This window comes from Platichthys flesus, chromosome 24 (assembly GCF_949316205.1).
Source record: "Platichthys flesus chromosome 24, fPlaFle2.1, whole genome shotgun sequence".
Lineage (NCBI taxonomy): Eukaryota > Metazoa > Chordata > Actinopteri > Pleuronectiformes > Pleuronectidae > Platichthys > Platichthys flesus.
Genome location: NC_084968.1, coordinates 4,601,893 through 4,622,272, shown reverse-complemented (window position 1 = coordinate 4,622,272; position 20,380 = coordinate 4,601,893). Strand labels below are relative to the sequence as shown.

The window sequence follows — 20,380 nt, the reverse complement described above, 5'->3', positions numbered from 1 at the left end:
GACATAGCTTTCTTTTGATGACTCTCAGTTAAAGTCTGAAAACACGTTTTGAACTGGCTTCTAATTTGAGAACTCAGATAAGGTGACTTTTATCTCTGAGGTCGTTAGCAGAGTCAACAAAAAAGAAAGTTATCACATCGAGTAATTTGACCGTAATTAAAGCAGGAAACAAAGTGGGGACTTTGACTCTGTCCTGGAATAAAGTGTAAAGATAATCTCCCGGCATCAAACAGAAATTGCTTGTTACCTGTGTAAACAATCCAAGTAATTTAAGTTGACGACTTGCTCCTGATATTAAACAGTGATCTATAACAGTTGCTCTGGGAGAGATCGCAGAAATTGAGTCACTGCCAACGAGTGCTTTATACACTCCCTCCGGACCATTTGATGTGCGACTCAACACTGGCCGCTAGCTTTTAATAGTTAGCTTCTATGGTAATTAAATTGGCGGCGGGCCAAATGGCAGTGACAGTGGGTCATAAATTAAAGCGGCGTGGACGTCCGACGAGTGTCTGCGATAGCGGAGTGGCATAAAGAGATGAGAACGCAGGACATAAAGGGGAGGATGGAGATGCTTTACAGCCGGGGCCTTTGGAAAAATACTGCAGCATTGCGCGATCAAACTTTTTTTAAACTTACAGTGAAGTAATTTACAGAGAGAGTAATGGCCCCTGTATCACCTCTGTATGTCCTGTTAGTACAGTGGGAAGACAGCTATGTAAAAGCAAATCTTATGTCACAACTAAAATGGACAAGACGTCTCTCCACGCCAGGTTTAGCAAGCACGCCTCTCAGACTCTCACTGACCCGACGCCAAGAGGTGTCGGCCCCTTGCAACAGTCCACCAAGGTCATTGCTTGAAGACTACTGTCGCCTTCAGGGTCATGTCACAGTGAGTAGCCAACAGGGTCCTATTCTGACAACATCTGCTGTGACGTGAAAAATGGCAGAAAAGGGAGATGTGAGAAGGTTGGACAGAAAGTCAGAGGATGTGGGTGAGACAAGGGTGTGTTGTTTGTCCCTGAAAGTATGTTAGAAACATAGACTGTATGTAAAGATGGACGACATGACTGCTCCCCATAAATGAAGCTAAAGAGTTTTTATCGCCACCTGCTGGCTGCACACCAGGTCATAAATCCTACCTCCTCCTCCATGTTAATTGATGAGTCATCAATTAACATTTTTTTTCATGATTGTTTCTGTTATTGTAGTTACATGTTATCACAGTGCTTTTCTAAGGGTTCATTCTTCAAGCAAGTTTGGTTTGCATTTATTTGATGCCAAGAACAGGAGGTGATTGACAACCTTTCACTATCCCTCATGTTGTGTCATTTCAGTTGTGTTTCCCCTGTGTCAAGTCAGTTTGTCACAGTTTGTGTGTCCTTGTTAGGCTTTTTCACTTTTTGTATTGTGTGTACATATAAAGACTGCAGTGTACTTTACAAACATATCTTCTTGGTTAGTCAGATTACATTTGTGGGGTTGTACAATGTCATCTCGATAATATAAAAAGGTTTGTATCTGTAAAGGTGGAGACTGCTCGACCCAGACATTGTCATGTTTTGACTTGTGTTGTATTGAACTAAAACTAAACTCTGGCTCACACTGACGGGTGGGGGTTGGGGGGGAACAGTGACACACACACCCCCTCCCTCCAGGAGGTAATCGGAGCAGACAGCAGTTGGCCAGGCCGGCCTGACTGACAGACAACAACAGTCCAAACCAAAAACTCGCACTGTCCACTTCCACTGGAAAACAGGGAGAGAAGTCGCAGGAGTCGGATTAACCCAGTGAGGATCGGTTTTTGAAGAGGGGGGGACATGAAACACTCCGATCTGCTCCTGCTGACATGTTGCCTGTGCAGCCTGGGCACATTGGGAGGTAAGTGACAGGTCGACACAACATAACCAGGTCCTGTAACAGAGCTGTAGCAGTCATGTAACACTTCTATATGTAATATATGGCACATGTTCACCAGAAACCCACCAGTATGAACCAGTGGAAGCCATCCAAAAAACATATTGTTGGATTATTGTTGTGTACGAGGTGGATTAGGGACAGTAGATTCAGCTTAATCCATAGTGTGTTGCAGTGCAGGTCTGGTCAATTCAGTTTCGTATGGCTTTTATACCCCCCCCATGTTGCTTTAGTGTGTACAAAGGCCTTTTCCCTGCTGCCCCTCTCATATGCTGGTTAGCACCACATAGAGAGGGCAGCCGATCATGATGGGAAACGTCGTAAAATCAGCAGGTATTTGGTCGGTTCCAGTCGACAATAGGAGCGGGGGCCCGACCGAGCAACAAAGCAGCATTGCCCACTCCAGAGCAAAGCTGCTAGCATGGCTGAAAAAGTCAGGCACCAGATTTAAACAATAAGCATTGGGACACATGCCTCCAACAGGACTTTAAGGTTCCATTGAATTCAATCAAACCTCACACTATCAGCTGAATAGGCCCTTTTTCCCTTTAAGATCCCTGAATTATTCCCAGAGAAAATGTAATGGGTTCTTCCTTGACTTCAACCACAGTCTTTCACAAAGCTTCGTGGAGAGCTTCTGCGATTACTTCCGCCTCTGAGACTATTTTGGGGAAAATGGGTAAATAAGGAGAGATCAAACTGACTATGTGACACACAGTTACTCATTAAATATAATCAGAGACACCAAAGCCACACACAACATACATAAACTTCAGAGGAATCACATTTAATGCTATATGATACTACACTCTGTACTGAACTCCACTATACTGCACTGTACTGTACTGTATGGTTCTTTACTCTACTCTAATATGATTTACCATATTATAATATACTATCATGCTTTGTTGTACTTTACTATAATACACTGTACTTCGCTCTACTCTACTCCATTTATTATACTATATTGTATTGGACTATACTTTACAACATTCTACCACACTGTATTACACTATACTGTACATTACTATACTACACTATATTATGCTGCACTTTACTACACTATACTGCACCATACTATGCTACATTGTCTTATTCTGTACAATACCATACTAGACTAAAGTAACTATTACAGCACATTCAGTAGATCAGAGATAGATGTGTCAAATAAGTTATGTGTTTTGTATTTATCATCTCATGTTACCTTAACCATTTCACGAACAACAGAGGATCCTCTGACTTGTGGTTGTTGTGTTGTATTGACAATTTTGAATGAATGTTCATCACTGATCGATGAATACAAGTCAACAAGTGGGGCAAGCGGCTGCGATCCCATTTAAGTGCCTTTTCTGGAGGTTTTATAAATCCCTCCCCTGTCCCTTATCCGTGCGACGACAGAAAACCAAAGCTCACAAACGACCATTCAGATTTCCCTCTGTGCAACACGAGCCTTCAACAATGTCCCACCTCATCTGATCTCACCGGTCTCCTAGTCGAGTTTGACTTATTTACCGCGTCAGGACCAGGCAGGGAGAAGAAAATGCTAATTCTTTTTTTTTTATAGCCTTCCTCAACCGACTCCCACTCCCGCCCATCAGCAGCCATGCAGCCCCGTGCCTGGCTAATGGGGCTGCCGTGCCGGGTGATCGTTGTCATTTATTCCTGTCAGGTCAGATCGTGCTGGGGCCACGGCGGTGCCAAACGTGATGAATGCGGCGTCGCCGGAGCTGCTGATTATAAATGCCTCTAACCTTCCAGCACCGAGGAGGAGACGGCTGCGAATAAAACAGGAGCTTTTTGCATAAAAATGGAGTAGAAGTACAACTTTGCGGCGATTTCTGTCACCGCTAACAGGCGAGGACACAGATTGACCCGTCCTGACAGTATGCAGGCATAAGGGTTGTGTTCAGAATGGAAACAATAAATACACAGTTAAGGAGATGGAACAGGTTCATGAGGGAAATTAGGGCACAAAAACAACTTGGCTAGCTTCAGGAAAATTCGGAAGTTCCGGTCTGATTATCCACTGTCGACAAATCAAACTGATGAAGTCATAACCCAAACCTTTCTCCATGTGTCGTCCAGGCGCCTCGGAGATGGAGCAGGTTCTGATGAAGAAGGTCTTCACCAACTACAACCGCATGGTCCGGCCAGCCCCCACCCCGGAACAGAGGGTGGTGGTCCGCGTGGGTATGGTCCTGTCCTCCTTCGTTGGACTGGTGAGCAACAGAAAACTCAAAATCTCTAAAATCCTAACAAAAATACAACCGGATTGAGCTAAACAGAAGGGACGTTTGGGATGTTTGCTTCGATTTAAGAGAGCCTCGACAACTCTAATTCAGAAAAAAAGATCAGAATTTAGTTTTTTAAATGTTTAAATGTCATTCATTCAGAAATAGAGCCCTGTTTTTTCGGAATGAATGAAATAATTAAGGCGTTAATTCTCAATTAAGAAATATATCATATCTCCAGAACCACTCATCTTATCAGCCTTACACTTGGGATGTGTATTGTACTGCAGGTCATTTCTACATTTTCAGAAGGAAAAGCTGCAACCAGCATCACCACAGGCCAAGCAAACAGCCCAGTCCACACAAACACTGCACTAGTAATAGAAAAACGCTGGTTAATTATTGTGCCTCTTCAAACAAAAAATATGATTTTTTGAAGGGTTTCCTGTTCCAGTAGAAGCACAGGTTCTCCCTGGTGTCTGTCTCCCAGCCTGCTCTCTTACTCCCTTCACATTTCACTGGACTCAGCCAGAAAATGTAGTTTTGCCTCTGAGGTAGATCAGTGCTTAAAACTCTGAATCGGATTGACACAGACTAACGCGTCTCTGTGAGGGTTGGGAGCAGAATGCTTGCTCCCCACGCTGAGGGCCACATCCTTGTAGTCACGCACGACGAGACCTGCAAATGTTTTTTAAAACATCTGAGAAATATGGTTCTAGATTCAGTGCTTGCCAGCCTGCTGAGTCTGATAGCACATAGAGCCCTGCTCCTGATGTGAAGATCTACATTCCTATTCATCCATGCTTGGAAAATGTGTGTTATGAGAAGTGTTTCTGCCTGCGTGACTTCGTAAGAGGGTAAAACGCGAGTATGCAATCAAACAGACCCACACAATTCGTGCACACTGTGTCACATTAACATACTCAAGGTCGCTCTCACTCTGGAGAGGAAGTCACGTGGGGTCCCTTAAGTTGTCTTGAAAACTGACCCACTTTGACGCTCGGCCCCCCGTCCGCCCGGAACCCGTCAGCTGGATAACCGCTGTGATATTATTATTATTAACATTTGCCCAGAGGGAAATTCACACAGTTACAGGAAGTAACAGTGGGCAATAGGCCGGTGATGAGATTTGGTGTTTGTGTGTGTGTGTGTGTGTGTGTGTGTGTGTGTGTGTGTGTATGTGGGATGTGGTGTGGTATGAGTCGTCGTCTCTCGGCCCCCCCGCCCCCTCTCTCTCCCAGCCCCTGTCCCAGCTGTCTCCCTGACATTCCTCCCAGCGTTTTAAATAGCAGCCCCGGTCTCCTTCGAGCTGGACGGACAATCACCAGCCAGTGTCTCTGCTATCAGCTGTTCTACCTGCGTCTGCATCGTAACCCGCCATGTGCAGGGTGATCTCCACCGGCAGAACCTGCTCACATGCAGTATGGACAAAAAGGGACATGCCAAAGAACAAATGAAAAATATAATCAATACTTTATATATTTCAGCTTGGTTTCGTATACCCCTTTTAAGCGTAGGCAAGGAGCAACAGAAGCAACATGTAATCCAGGTAGTGCATTGTAAGTGGCTCCGCTCAAATCCAAAGTCTTGAAACTGAAATATCTTCCCAGTTAAAGGTTCGGTGTGTCGAATTAAGTGACATCTAGTGGTGAAGTTGCATGTTGCAGTTGAATCCCCCTCGTCTCCCCCTCCCCTTCCAAACATGAAAGATAGAGAACCTTCAGTCGTCCTTAAAACTTAAAAGGTTTGTTTTGTCTCGGCTACTGTAAAAAAGATGGGGGCCTCCGTGGAGAGGACTGCTCCTGATGTAAATATAAAGTGTGTGGATATAAAGAATAAGGTTAGAAAAACAATTCATGCATTTTAGCTTCTTTTATTTTTCGATTTCTGCCAATACTTTTGTGTGACAGATTTGCCGTTCGGATTCAACATGGTCGCACTGCTTGGAAGATACCAAAGTGTTTTTATGAGAGCTGAGCGAACAATAAATTCAGTAGCGGCTTCAAGTGCCTGCTGTAATTTTAACAGACACTTGTAGCTGCCACTGAATTTATTGTAATGAGAACTTTGCTGTAAGGAAGGTTATTAAATTCACCTCAAAATCATATTTTTTATGAATTAATGAGATAATGCTTTGTTTTCACAAGGAAAATATTCAGCAGGCTTTTTTTCTGAACTAAGAAAGTGATCATGTCAATGCAGATTTATTTCTGTGGTGCTGCCACCAGCGCTGATCTAGAAAAGAAGCTTTGATAACACAGATACTTCTTCTTTGCCTCCAGAATATGAAGAATGAAGAAATGAGCACGGTCGTTGTCATGAACCTGGTAAGTCTGTCCCCGTCAGCTCCCCTGTCCCAGACCTTGTTGCACCTTCAACCCCGAAGTGAAGTTTGCTTTGGACATTTTGCACAATAACAAACGAGAACACAAGCTTGTTGCTGGATGATGGGGGGGAGCCCTACACTTCATTAACACTGAATAACCGCCTGCTATTTCTCATCATTTTGACCAACTCAACCGTGACTCCAGCACCAGTGGATATGAATGTATTAACATCAGACCTGACTCTCCCAGTGCAGCCCAGTGCCCTTACACCACACAAACATACAGGCAGGAACACTCGGAGTAGCCATATGGATCTAATGTAAAGTTAAACATTAGGCAAATAACATTTCGGTTTGGTCGGATGAATGCAAAGGGGAAACCCCTGCATTTATAAATGATATTTTGTATTCAGGAATGGACAGATCATCGGTTGTCCTGGAAACCAAAGGAGCATGATGGGATTGAGGTGTTGCGGATCCCCGCTCTGAAGGTTTGGCTGCCGGACATCGTCCTCATCAACAAGTAAGAAATCACACTGACATTCATCAATATGAACTCAGAGGAGAAACAATTTGTTTAATCTCCTCTGTTCTTTTCTTTTAAATGTTTATTATTTTAATATAGGATGTTAAGACATAGGATAGGGTCACTATGAAGAAAGAAATCTCAGATATCGAGAATGCATTTTTAATGTTATGAGAATAATGTAAGATTGTGAGAATAGCGTCAGAATTTAATGCGGAAAAAGTCGTGATAGTACTCAAAAGTCATAGATTAATTAGAAATATTTTACCGGAATAAAGTCAGAATTCAATGAGGAAAATAATAAGATATAAAAACTAAAAATAGGAAGGGAAAAGTGTTTTTTCCCTCCCATACATTTAAATGTGCCTGTTCCATGTTGAAAAAGTGCAATAGGATATTATGCACAATTATATAACGAAAACATGATGTGCTGAATATTTTCCTTGTTTCCTTCCACTGAATCTGACTCATTTTTGTGGACGAGTCAGTAGAGATGAATTTGCTGCTTGTTCCACTGCTCCTGATACACAGAGATCCATCCATGTTCGTCCGCTCTAACTCTCGTCTCTGGATCACTTACACCTCCCCTCAAGGTCATTATCATAATTTGGACTATTTATTGTGAGAGGAGGTGACGTGGGAGACACGTTTGCACCGTGTTGTTAAAGCGTAGTGAAGCTTTTAATGGCCCATCAACCCCGACATCCACCGGTCACAGCTACGTCAGCACTTTTCTCCAAGACCCGACTTTACGTCCAGCTGTATTTTACCAGAACGGCTTGAAGCACTGAGGTGATTCTTTTAGGCACGATGGAGCCTGAACACAACACAGGTCCACTAATGGAAAGACTATATAAAAAAAAGGATTTTAAGTGTCTACATATTTTATTTTAAGGTGTAATATATATATATATATATATATATATATATATATATATATATATATATTACACCTTTAAATAAAATACATAATCCTGTATTTTATTTTAAGGTGTAATATATATATATTACACCTTTAAATAAAATATGTATATATATATATATACATATATTACACCTTTAAATAAAATATGTAGACACTTAAAATCCTTTTTTTCCTTCTGATGCTCAGGTTCTTCAGCTCAGGAGGCAACAACAGAGACTTAAACAAATGCAAACATTGCTTTTCCCTTTTGGGTGTGTGTGTGTGTGTGTGTGGGTGTGAGAGCTTGTCACTGAAGCAGCAGCAGCAGCCCCCTTCACAGGCACGAGGGTTTCAGGAGGGCCCTGCATGAAGGACACAAGCCTCTCTCTGTTAAATCATCCGGAGCCATAAAAGCCAAACACAACACCTCGACAGATGACTAAATCTGTGTCTAATTGACTCTGTGTCTTTGTTGTGCATTGTGCTGTGAGCGAAAACAGCTTTGTGTGCAGTGGCGCTGCACTCCGAGGCGTCTGGAGTAAATTGATGGAGTTCTTCCCTTTTATCCACGTCAGTTAAAATGTATTAGTGGGGGTCTCTCAGAACGGGACTGCAGCCAACTGTTGATGTCCCTCTTAGATTCTGCATCATCGTGCAGAACGAAGAGATGGGAAAGTAGGAGGAAGTGGGGCGACATTAAAACAAAGATTCAAACCCATGATGCTGCTCTTACAGGATGGAGTTTGAAGGACGCTACATTAACATGCTAACGATTGCAAAGATCCGTGCAGCAATTGTTACACTTTTGCCTTGTGATGGACTGACAGCTGAACCCAGCCTGTAAAAGTTAAAGGAGGTCACCGAGGAGATTATGTTTTTGTCAGCGTTTGTTTGTTTGCTTGCAGGATTATGTAAAGTCTCCTCATCTGTTTTTTTATAAAAAGTTGTGGAGGGGCGGGACATGACCCCGGTGGAAGATGGTGGAATTCTCAATCAGGATTTGCTGTCTCTTTCTTTAACATTGCGAGTTGGAGCGTTTATCGACATTTGCATTAATTTCCCAGAGAATCATTAATGGAACTTAAATCAGGCGTGTGTGTGTGTGTCAAATTGGGTGCAGATCTAGATAAAAACAAAAATAATATCAAGTTTATTAATGTCAGTCCAGCCGTATCCGTGAAACATTCAGCGAACAGCCCCTTTAGAAACAAGCACGATAATCATATATTGCAATCAAATGCCTGAGGTTAAATTATTCAAACAACCCCAACAGTAGGTAAAATAAATGTTGCTTTAATGGGTAACAGTGACTTATTGTGCTCATTCAGAGTTCCGCAGTATTATTGCCTGTGGGAAGAAAGTGTTGAAAACTCTTTTTGCTTGCATGGAGCAACATCTCCTGCCGGACGGCTACTTCTTCCTGTTCCTTTGATGCAATATTGACAACTGTCCACGTGCCACACTTGTTGTAGATGTGTAGCTTGAGTGAGGTCGAGAGAGGAGCGGCGGTCTCATGGAGCGCAGAGCGCAAGCGGGGACGCTGCTGTGATCCAGTGTGTGTGAAGATACATACACAAAACAAAGTCATTCAATTCATTCTTATCTAATTTCCCAGTAATGACGGCGTGTTTCATGTGGCCCTGGAAGTCGCCATCCAGGCATACAGTAACGGCAGAATAACCTGGACTCCCCCTGCACTGTACTGCAGCTCCTGTGGAGTTAAGGTGAAATTCAACACAGACACACACACACACCCTGCTTTTCATTCCATTCCTCTTGAGATCGTTCCCCTGCTGTGACTCCCCTCACGTCCACGTCGGTCCCTCCAGGTGGCATTGTTCCCTTTCGACTGGCAGAACTGCACCATGCAGTTCCGCTCCTACACGTACGACTCGACGGAGATCGACCTGCAGTACGCGCTGGACTCAAAGGGCAAAGAGATACGGGAGATCCTGCTGGACGACGGCTACACCGGTGAGAAGATGCGTGGAAGGATGGATGGTGGAATATAGGGAATAGTGAGCTCTGTTAAAAAAAGGGAAAGTGTGATAAATTAAAGAATAAATTCAACTTTCCGTAGATTGCGAAAGTTCTGTGTTTATCCTTCTCAGTTTATAGGGAAAAATATGAAGAGTAGTCTTATTTGTACGCACAGTAAACAACAGTAAATACTGTACTTACCCTTGATTTTGCTTGATATCAGTCACCAGAGTGTTTCTCCTCACTTGGAATGTGCCCCCTGTGGTATGCAGATTTGATGCTTTGTCCAGTAAAAGCTATGGTTTTGAAATGTCTCCCCCCCCCCCCCCCAGAGGGCGGCGAGTGGCACATCAAGCACAAGCCGGCAAGGAAGGTGGTGAGTGACGACATGTACGAGGACATGGTCTTCTACATGATCATCGAGAGGAAGCCTCTGTACTACGTCCTGAACATCATCCTCCCCTGCATCCTCATCACCATCATCGCCATCTTTAACTTCTACCTGCCGCCTGATGCAGGTACGACGACACAAGCCGGTTTGTGGTGACTGTCCGGACAATCATTCCACTGGTTTACTGACTTCCTAATTGGGCCTGTGTGGTCTGTTTAAATTGGTCAGTCACACACTCGTGCAATCGCAGGAACAGAAGGGATTTCATTTCAGATGAGATAGTTGCTTCCTGGCGCTCAGCTGAATCGATAACCTGGAAAAGGAAAATGGTAGAACTCAGCCCACCAACTCCTGAGAGTGATCAGCTTGACACTCTGCCCTGCTCACTGTACCTCCTTGCTTTCAATATGCTTTCTCCAACAGACTGGTTTACACAGATTCATCAGGTCGTCAGTCTTTAGGTCTGTGCACCTCCCATGGCAGTGCAGGTAGTAACATGGATATGTGCCGCTATGTTGGCCCGAGTGAATCAGATTTTTAAATGTGTCCACAGAGTTTTGTATATTACAGAGAGGCAATAGCATTTTATGACTGGAAATCCTACAAGAAAAAGATTAAAAGATGCAGTAAGTGTCAGAGTGAGAGGCTCTGGAGTTACTGCAGACTTTCTCCATCTTGTCCCCTCGTATAAAGTCCGCAGCAACTCCAGAGAAGCTTATGAGCAAACAGTGGGAGATCCAGGGAGGGGGGGCTCTGACACCCGAGAAGCAGAAAAAGAAAAGAAAACAAATCTCTCAGGATGAAAAAGTCGAGTCACACATGTAGAAGACCTGGGCCTGTGTCCCGTGATTTAAGAGTTAACACGTTACCTCCTTCCTCCTCACTGAGTAAATGTGTATGTTTTATAGATGGCATCATGAAATTCAAAAAATCTGCTGTGGAAATCTTTTAAGCTTCACAGTCACTGGATTGCTGTGTAGTTCACACTACACAACTGTTTGGTGACGGAGGTCAACGCGCTAAACGATCTTTCACCAGGAGTAAACCACCGACTGGTCCCCAGACTACATTCAATCACAAAAACACAGGCGAGAAGAGAAGCTGACTGATCCTCAGTTGTTCTCCTCTTTATATCTTAAGCCATTTGCTGTTGTTTCTGCAACGTTGACTTGGCCGTGATTTCTCTTCGTTAGGAGAAACACATCATCCCGCTCTTCTCCGATATTCTCGGGTTGGGTTTAGCAGCGAATCCCTTATATCACATTGTCCAAAGAAAGAGGTGGTTGTCATTTTTTTGTCCCTTACTGGGACCATATCTTCTTCCTTTAGTTATGGGGGGCCTGTGTCCCAGCAAAGTCTTCTCCAGCCTCTGTGCTTTTATTCTCCCCATCTTTTCAGGTTTCTGCTTGTGGGACAGCTCAAGGTCTGCACTATCTGCAGACACGTGTGCCCGATCATAAAGGATGATCCTCATCCCTGATACACAAGTCAAGGACATTTAAATAGTAATAATCCAATAGGGTATTTTTTGGCTGCTGATCAATAATTTTATGCGCTGCACTTTGTTTGGATTAAGTTGTCAGCGGAGGAAGAATTCGGACATGTTGAACTTTGTGTTTTACGATAGAGGGATTTTTCAATGCATGGGCCAGATGCTGCTAAAATACTATCTCACCCACACAGAGGGAAAACAAACTTTGTCCAGGGGACTCTCTCCTCAACTCCAGATGTTGTTTTGTCCTCACCAGGTGAGAAGATGGGTCTGTCAATCAACGTGCTGCTGACCCTCACCGTCTTCCTGCTGCTGCTGGCTGATAAGATCCCAGAGACGTCCTTGGGCGTCCCCATCATCGTGAACTACATCATGTTCACCATGATCCTCGTCACCTTCTCCGTCATCCTCGGTGTGGTCGTCCTCAACCTGCATCACCGCTCCTCCAACACCCACACGATGCCCATGTGGGTCCGTAAGGTGAGGCCCTATCACAGAGTGGAGTTGACTAAAGAGTAATTTATGCTGGCTTTACTTACAAAAAGAAATACCTCCGTGATCCCAGTGTGAAGCTGTGGTATCGACCTCTTGCTGACACAAGAGCGCGACCAATCACGAGTCAGTCTCAGCTGTCAATTGTGACGTTTTTATAGCATCAAATAACTATTCAAAACCAAACTTACCACAAATATGAACAGGCAAATGGAATAAGTCAGTGTAATAAAACATCTTCCAGAAAAGATTTATTTAATTGACATTTTATTTTGATCCTTGTCCTATCCATTAACACGTAGGAGTTGGGGTGTTTGGCCGACACAGCAGCCTGCCACAAGGGGGCGATCAAGATGTTTTGGCTTCGGCTTTGGGTAGCTGTACCGTCCTCTATTCTTTTATAGAGTCTATCGAACTGTGGGGTCATTGACATTTATTAACGTATTGCTAATTTTCACTGTTAAATCGGTAATGGATGTATTAGTAGCTAAGGTTTCGATGCAGTCCACACAGTCCTGAACGCTCCCTGAACGCCACATTGAACCATTAACCTCCATCAGCGGCTGCCGCCCTCGCTGCACATTATCTGAAGCTAATTACAGCGGCTCTACACTTTGCTCCGGGTTCTGTAACGGTCGCTGTGACAAGGCTCTGACACACTCGGCTGATTCACACAGGTTCAATGGTTTAACTGAACCGAGGGGGGGAATCGGTGCTGGATTGACGGTGACAGAAGCATTATAGGTTCGGCCTGTTATCGCTGCTGCTCTCCAGATGTTCAGCGTCCGTGTGGGAAGGAAAGATTTGTGCACAGAACGTGAGAGTCCATTTGGCGCTTAATAAACCCCTGGTTATGTCATCAAGGTTGGAAGGTGGGGGGGGGTGCTGTGCGTAGTTAAGGAAACTCCACACACTGGTGGTGTTGGATGGGATCTAGCGAGTATTAAGTATCTGAATGATAACCCACGTTAAAATCCGCATTTAAACGTGATTTCATAAAGAGACTATTGGGCCTTGACTCAGTGCCATTCTAGTTACTTCTGAATTAATAAAGAAAATCACTATACAAGCCACATTTCATTTTACAGGCCTCTTGTTACATTCCCTATTGCAGCTACAGCGTGTTCCCTGCCAGCGGGATATTATTGATATCTATGTGTCAATACAGGCAAGCCAAGAGTTATTTCAAGTGATGGATATCAAAGCACTTCAAAGGGCAGATAAAGAAGCCATTTTACAGCCTTGTGATATTGATCAAGTCTGATATTTTGCCCCAGTTTTATCTTCAAGTCTTGTGAAATCCTTTTGAACGTGTGACATCCAAGGAATTCCAGCTGATGGATTTTATAAAGACAAAATCAGAGTGTTTAAGAAACATTTAATTTCAGTTTTATTCACACACATCTCAGAGTACAACTCCCGTCCTTCCCTGAGGAGCTCCACTGGAGCGTCCGGAGTTTATGATCTTTGCTCAAGGACACCTTGAGAGTAGACATTGAGGAATTGGAGACCGTTTCCCATTTTGGTTTCCCCGCCCAGATCATTCAGCAGCAATTGTTCTCAAAGGTTATCGCGCTGCTAAATTCCACATTTTGAGTCATTTCTCACCCTTAATAGGCAAATATGAGGCGAGTACATCTCAGCTTTCCCATAAATCATGAAACGAGGGGCCAAACAAATGGATTTTTAATACCAGGAGAGGCGATGGATTTGGGAGGTCGGTGCGAACCAACAAGCTTTCGACTGAGAGCAGAAAGTACAGTTAAACAACCTTCTGTTTACTAATGTGGTTTATTGGTAAGGAAACACAATAGAGTGCATTTGATGGGTATTTTTTTTTGTATTGCAGGAAGAAATGCTGAAGAAAAACTGTAAATTGTGGATGTAACTCATTTGCTCTCCTCCTAGATCTTCATCCACATGCTTCCTCCCTACCTTCGCATGCTGCGGCCTAAAGTGGAGACCCCCCTGTACCTGGAGAACCTGCCCCGCCGGGAGAAACCCAAGATGGCCATCAGCAAAGTGGCCGATGAATACTTCATCCGCAAACCAGACTCGTCCATCTTGTTCCCTAAGCCCCACAGGTGAGACCAGGAGTCCTCAAGGTGATAGTATTTGTGCTTGTGCATGTGAGTGTGCATGTAAGCCCCAATAATTTTTTGCCTGCAGATGTGTTCGGATGATAGAATAATTTTTTGCCTTGTGTGTGATTTTATGGTTATGCAGTACAGACTCTGCTGATGTTAGCTCAGCCTCTGACTGATCTCAGAGCCGATACTTGTTACAATATTGACTTTAATGGCACAAAAATGTTCAGGGAAATCTCCACTAATGCGTATATATGTGTGTGTGTCTGTGTGGGTGTGTGTACATATGTGTGTATGTTTACATGTGCGTGTGTAAATAACACTAGCCTCCTACTGTGTGTTTTTTGCGTGTCGATGGTGTTCCCATGATAATATTTAATCCATATCTAAAAGGAATAACATCAAAGTGATTAAAAACACATTCAAAGTAAACTGCCAAGGTGTTTCTATAGATAGCACTTTAAAATGAAATATACATAAGTTCATCTTTCATGTCCTGTGTTGAGTATTCATCGAATTTCATGTATAAGTCCGTGTAGCAGGTTATCTTTGAAGTCAGCTGCCCGGGCACCTTCTGTTTTTCCCACAGCTTGCATTTTTCCGGCCGCTCCCTTAAAAAAAGGGAAAAATATCACCAGGCAGAGGAGTTGCCTCAAGTATGGAGAGACAGAATTCTTGCCGTGCATTTATTCCCCTTTTCCTCCCGTACCTGTATCTCACTTCTAATCTGCTGCAGGATGAGGAGCTGAGCAGACGTGCTCAGGCATCCGAGCAAACACACTCAGGCGCATTCCTAAAAGTCACAGTCGAATAGTACGCGCCCTGTATGTAAATATCACAGTGTCACTTTTTATTAGCTCCCGGTAAAAGCTGCAGCTGCAAGCCAAGAGCTGATCAGCGAAAAACTCACATGAGACATAAAAGCCGGGGGTTAACTTTCTGACCTTTGGTGTTGAATTCAGAGACTGTCCTAAGATGGTCCCCAAAGTGGAGCCAATGTTCCTCGATTGTCCCCTAGTGGCGGCCAGCAGTACGGGCCATAAATCCTGCCTCCTTCATGTTAGCGGATGGGACATGGATCAAACTAGGAAGAGTAACTGATGTTCAAAGGTAATTTCTGCCCGTATATTTGGTTTTGATTCATTATTTGTTCCTCTTAAAATGGACCGAAACATATTGATTGACGTGGCTAAATGGTTTCATTTCTGAGCAGTAGGAGGAAAATGGAGAGTTGGCAGCCATCTACAGTAGGTGAACATCATGGAGATTTGTGCTTGGGTGCATAGAAAAGCATCTAAACAAGGACCTGTTTGGACCTTAATCCCCAAACAGCCCCTGTGAAACCCAGACTGATGAGTTTCATTAAAGGTTTTACAGAGCGCTGTCCCTGAGGCTGTTGAGTAAGGAGCTGGATCTGTGAGCAGCTGGATGACGGCCAGCGCTGGCACACAAATTGGTGACAAACTGTCCCATCAGTCTAGCTGCGGTCTCCATTGCGCCGGACACAAGGAAACAGATGACCTTGGCATACAGGTAGACTCCGGTCCTCGCAGGAAGCCATCTACATCTGCGACATCCTCGACGAGCCTGCCGCCCGCCCCCCACTTCTCTATTGATACACCGCCCAAAAAAATCTCCCCACCTCTCCATCCGTCACCTCCATCAAGTATGCCCGGAGGGGGGACAGGAGGCGGCAGAGAATCGCTGCTAAAATAATAATGACCTGCGCAAATCAACTCCGACACAATAGAGCGGGACGCCGTGTGTCCAGGTGAAAGAACGGGTGACGGAGGAAGGGGAGGGGGAGGGCCTCTATTAGAGCAGTTTGATGAGACAGCAGTATCTCTCCTGAGTCCACACACACACACACACACACACACACACACCTCCTTAATTGGGTTTAGTGCATGTCTTGGCACCAGGCGCAGCCAGTTTTAGTTGAATTAGTCTCCTGAACAGTCATTTACTTCTCGCTGATGAAGTGCTACTTTGAGCCACGCAGGAGGCCAAAGGGAGGAGGGGTTAAGAGGCCAAATTGTGTCTCTCCCTCACCCCTCTCTCTCTCTCTTATCCCCTTCTCTCTATATGATGAGGCTCCGCCTCTCTCAGGTTGCAGCCTCCTCACCTGCCACACTCGCAGGAGCAGCAGCGATGGTGCATCATAACCCCCCCAAAGTCCTGTCCTGAATACCAAGCAGCCCTTTGCCCCCAACCCCCCACCCCCGCCCTGCCTGCAAGGCCCCACTCCACGATGTCATGCTCTCTTGCAGACATGGTGCCACACTGCCCTCTAGTGTCGATCTGACTGACCTGCAACTCATCTTTACTTGGCTTCACTTGTGCCCCAACTTCTAAAAAGAGCAAGTGGAAGAGGTGTTTTATACTCGAGGTTTTTCATACACACACAGATTGCCCCAGTGCAGCTGTTCTGCAAAGAGGATTCACTTACTTTTGCCCAGACGAGGTCAAGAGGACTAACAGCAGATGCATTTTTACAAGCCTTGTTTGGGTTTTACTGCTCTGTGCATCTGTGACTGTTTGTAGATTGTTATTCATTTTCCATCAAAGACTTTTATTTCCGTGACCCTCAGTCATTTTACTTGTGGAATTTAGTGACATCACAAAAAATATGTCTGACAATTATAGACAGGAATTAAAGAGCCACTTTCAGATTATCTGCACAATAACTGATGAATACAGTGACCAGGTGGACTCATTTATATATATGAAATAGAACGATGTCACAGTAAGAGGCATACATATTACATTTTGTAATTGGTATACATATAACAAATGTGAGTTTTGCACAGAGGACACTAAATAGTGTCTGCAACAGAAATAGTGTAATGTCCCAGAGTTCCCAGGCATGTTAGATCCAGGACCATATTGTGTTGAACAGATGTGATGGCTCACACCTCAAAGGGAGACAAGGATCATCCTTTCCCTCCTGAAAGACAATGTCATTTCTCTACCAGACACTTTGGCTGCGGGGTCCCGCTGTCTGAGTCTTGCTGTGTCACTACCTCATGTCAGAGGAGTATTAGACGCCTGTGTATGTCTCTCTCCTGGACGCGGCCAATGGAAATCCATTGGCCGTCATTGCTCAAGGACATGCTGCACTGCTATGCATGGAAATGCAGCAGGGAGAATCAGATTATAAATCACTGATGAGAAACGCTTGGAGCTTGGTCAGTCGCTGTGGGTCAAAGCAGAACCACAGGAAATGATCCTATAATGACCAGTTGAAGACATTAGCTGATCTTGCTCACTTTATTTATTAAGGCTTTTTGAGGCTCTAGCTTCGCTTGGTCTGATGCGGCCACCATTTCTATAGATAGATTCAATAGATGGATATGATATAATAGAACAATACTATATGAAATGTTAGATCAAATAGCTAGATAAATATGTATATATAGGCCTATATATGCTGATATTCGTACATATACACAATCCAAAAATACCTTTTTGTAATTGTACTGCTGCTACACTACAGTATATGTCCACATTTACCATAACAGCTCAGTTGGTAGCTGTGGCCATACTGTCTGTTGTGGAACTGAATGTTGCAGTGGAGGGCTGTAGTTTAACCGGGAAGCTCGAGTGTGAGGAGGCTAACGAACGTGGATTTCGATTACATCTGATGTGTGATACCCAAGCGAGTGACAAAGATTGGAAGCAACTTTCTCACCCAGCCCCCAGCGAGCCCTGGCCCCCAATTGTAGCTGACAGTTGGTAACGGAAGGCAACCAGTAAACACAGCAACACGCACACGTTCAGACACACACACACACACACACACACACACACACAGGGTTTCTCAGCCAGAACAGCGCAGTCAGCAGATGCCAAGCGGTGACTCCCACGCCGGTACAGCGAGCCCCGGGAGCTCCTCTGACCTTCTCTCTTCTATTCCCCCCTCTGAAAGACAGAGGAGCGCAGAGGAGACACGGAGCCCGGCTTGTGCACGCTTCACTGTTTTAACAGCTTTTAATTAGTGAGGCCTGACGTCTGCTCGCACGTTGCTACATTCCACAGGCCCGTGTGCATTTGTTCAGCTCAGGCGTCGACAGTGCATGTGGACTCTCTCTATTGCTCCTGAACCGATGCGATATTTACTGACCGTGCGACGTTTGGTGCATTTTGTGGTGTGCAGGTTTCAGCCAGAGGGCATGTGCACGGACCTGAGGAAGTTTATCAACGGCCCCAGTAGCTACCTTTCATTACCGGATGAGCTGAAGTCAGCCATAGAAGCAATCACATATATCGCGGAGACCCTACAGGCTGCGAAAGACGACGAGGCTGTAAGTGTCTCTTCTTGGACTTAACATTTAGATAATCTTTGATTTTGCAAAACTTTGTTTTCTCACTCTGTCCATATTTTCTTTTGTCCCCTTTCTCATGCTTGTGTCCGTCCATCCTGTTGCCATCTCTACCACCTGATGGCCTTGTCCAGTTGAAGGAGGACTGGCAGTACGTAGCCATGGTGGTGGACCGCATGTTCCTCTGGCTCTTTGTCATCATCACCACCGTGGGAACCTTGGCCATCTTCTCCGACGCCAAATTCAACCACACGCCCAATGACCCTTTTCCAGTCCACCTGAATCACTGAAACGTTTGAGTTTCTTCAGCCATCTTCTCCTTGATGTACCTCCTTTACAAAACAAGGGAAATGAGACATTGTTGTACTTCCAGTGATTCTCTCTGTGTAGTTCATCATTGTGCCCTCTGCACTTCACATTGCCTATTTAGCTTCTAAGGTATCTGCAAAATGACCTCACAGTGTTTCTCTTGTTCATTTGAATGTAGCATAGACAAAACAGATGAAGTACATATTGACTATATACAGTACAACAAAACCAACAGAGGGTAGAAACTTGTCGTGTCTCAAATTAGAAACTTCACTCAGTACATATATGTGTAGTACACGTGTCCACAGTATACTCACTAACATTGTTCGTACACATTGACTGGTTGTCTCAAATCAGACCATAGAGGGTCTGTAAGGATGTACGACATGACGGCTCCCTAAGTATGGGTCAAAAATCGTGCCTCCTCCATGTTACTGGATGGGACATGGGTCAAACTATACATATATATAAAAATGATGTACCTGATAACATTTTTATGAATTACTCCTATACAAAAGGCATGTTGTCAATGTGCAAGTAGGTGCAAATGAATGGACCTCTTCAGGTTTCTTGGCTGAATAAGCAACTGTGCACAAAAACATGAAAATGTTGCGTTCTCGACATTGATAATTTAAACCAGCAAAAAATGCCGTGCACGTCCAATAGCATCTATTAGCCTGTTGCATGAGATATAACTATACGGAGCCAACGCTACAAATGGCCGTCATGTAGAAATATTTATCGGATTTGCTGGTGACTTTTTCAGGGCGTTACTTTCAGTAGGTCTGAAGAGTGTGAATCCTGCGTTGGCCACTCATAAATAGTGTTAACGCATAAACACCGAGACCAACCAGATGCTATAATGAGCGAGCTGTGTGCCTTTCATTTCCCCGTGTCAGAATGTGCCGGAGCGTGGCACATGCTCCGTGGATATTTTGGCCACTGAAGTAATCCTCTTTGTATTTTCGGCAGCGGTGTGCTTGTGTGTGAGTGCGGAGCAGCACGCTAACTCAATTCACCGGTCGCACCGTTGGCCTCTGGAATTCCCATCATGCTCGAGACCTGTGCCACACGTCCCTGTGCTGATTCTCTCACATCACACAAACACACACCTGCCTTTTTAATCTTCTGCTTTCATTTTTGTTTGTGTGTGTTTCTTTTTTTTTTAAATAAAGATCTGAGGGGAGGATATTAAAAGCGCCATCTGTTGTCCGAATTTTTGCCGTGAGAGTTACGACCCTCGCTCCGTCACCTGCCCGCTGTGCTATTAATAACCGTCCACACACACACAGCACCACTTACTGGACATTGCTGCATGGGCTTCCCTGACATTTCCCTTTGTGTAAGTACACTCATGCATACGTGAGGCGTGAGCTCTGTCAGCCGAGGCATCCGAAGACCGT

The 20,380-nt window shown here is 44.4% G+C and overlaps 1 protein-coding gene across 1 annotated transcript; it reads left to right on the top strand.

Annotated features, from left to right (window-relative positions):
- The first annotated feature begins 1,729 nt into the window (after window positions 1-1,729).
- Window positions 1,730-20,172, top strand: chrnb1 (cholinergic receptor, nicotinic, beta 1 (muscle)). The gene is made up of 11 exons (XM_062383495.1): window positions 1,730-1,881; window positions 4,003-4,136; window positions 6,431-6,475; window positions 6,888-6,997; window positions 9,520-9,628; window positions 9,734-9,878; window positions 10,217-10,402; window positions 12,024-12,247; window positions 14,168-14,343; window positions 18,503-18,650; window positions 18,803-20,172. The coding sequence occupies exons 1-11, from the start codon at window positions 1,821-1,823 to the stop codon at window positions 18,956-18,958; spliced, it is 1,494 nt and encodes a 497-aa protein (XP_062239479.1). The 5' UTR covers window positions 1,730-1,820; the 3' UTR covers window positions 18,959-20,172.
- Window positions 20,173-20,380: the final 208 nt, after the last annotated feature.

Bases quoted from the DNA above. Each gene is read 5' to 3' on its own strand.
- chrnb1 (XM_062383495.1), top strand. From the start codon at position 1,821: ATGAAACACTCCGATCTGCTCCTGCTGACATGTTGCCTGTGCAGCCTG. The intron at 10,403-12,023 runs GTACGACGACAC...TGTCCTCACCAG, and splicing joins CTACCTGCCGCCTGATGCAG to GTGAGAAGATGGGTCTGTCA. The intron at 14,344-18,502 runs GTGAGACCAGGA...TGTGGTGTGCAG, and splicing joins TTGTTCCCTAAGCCCCACAG to GTTTCAGCCAGAGGGCATGT.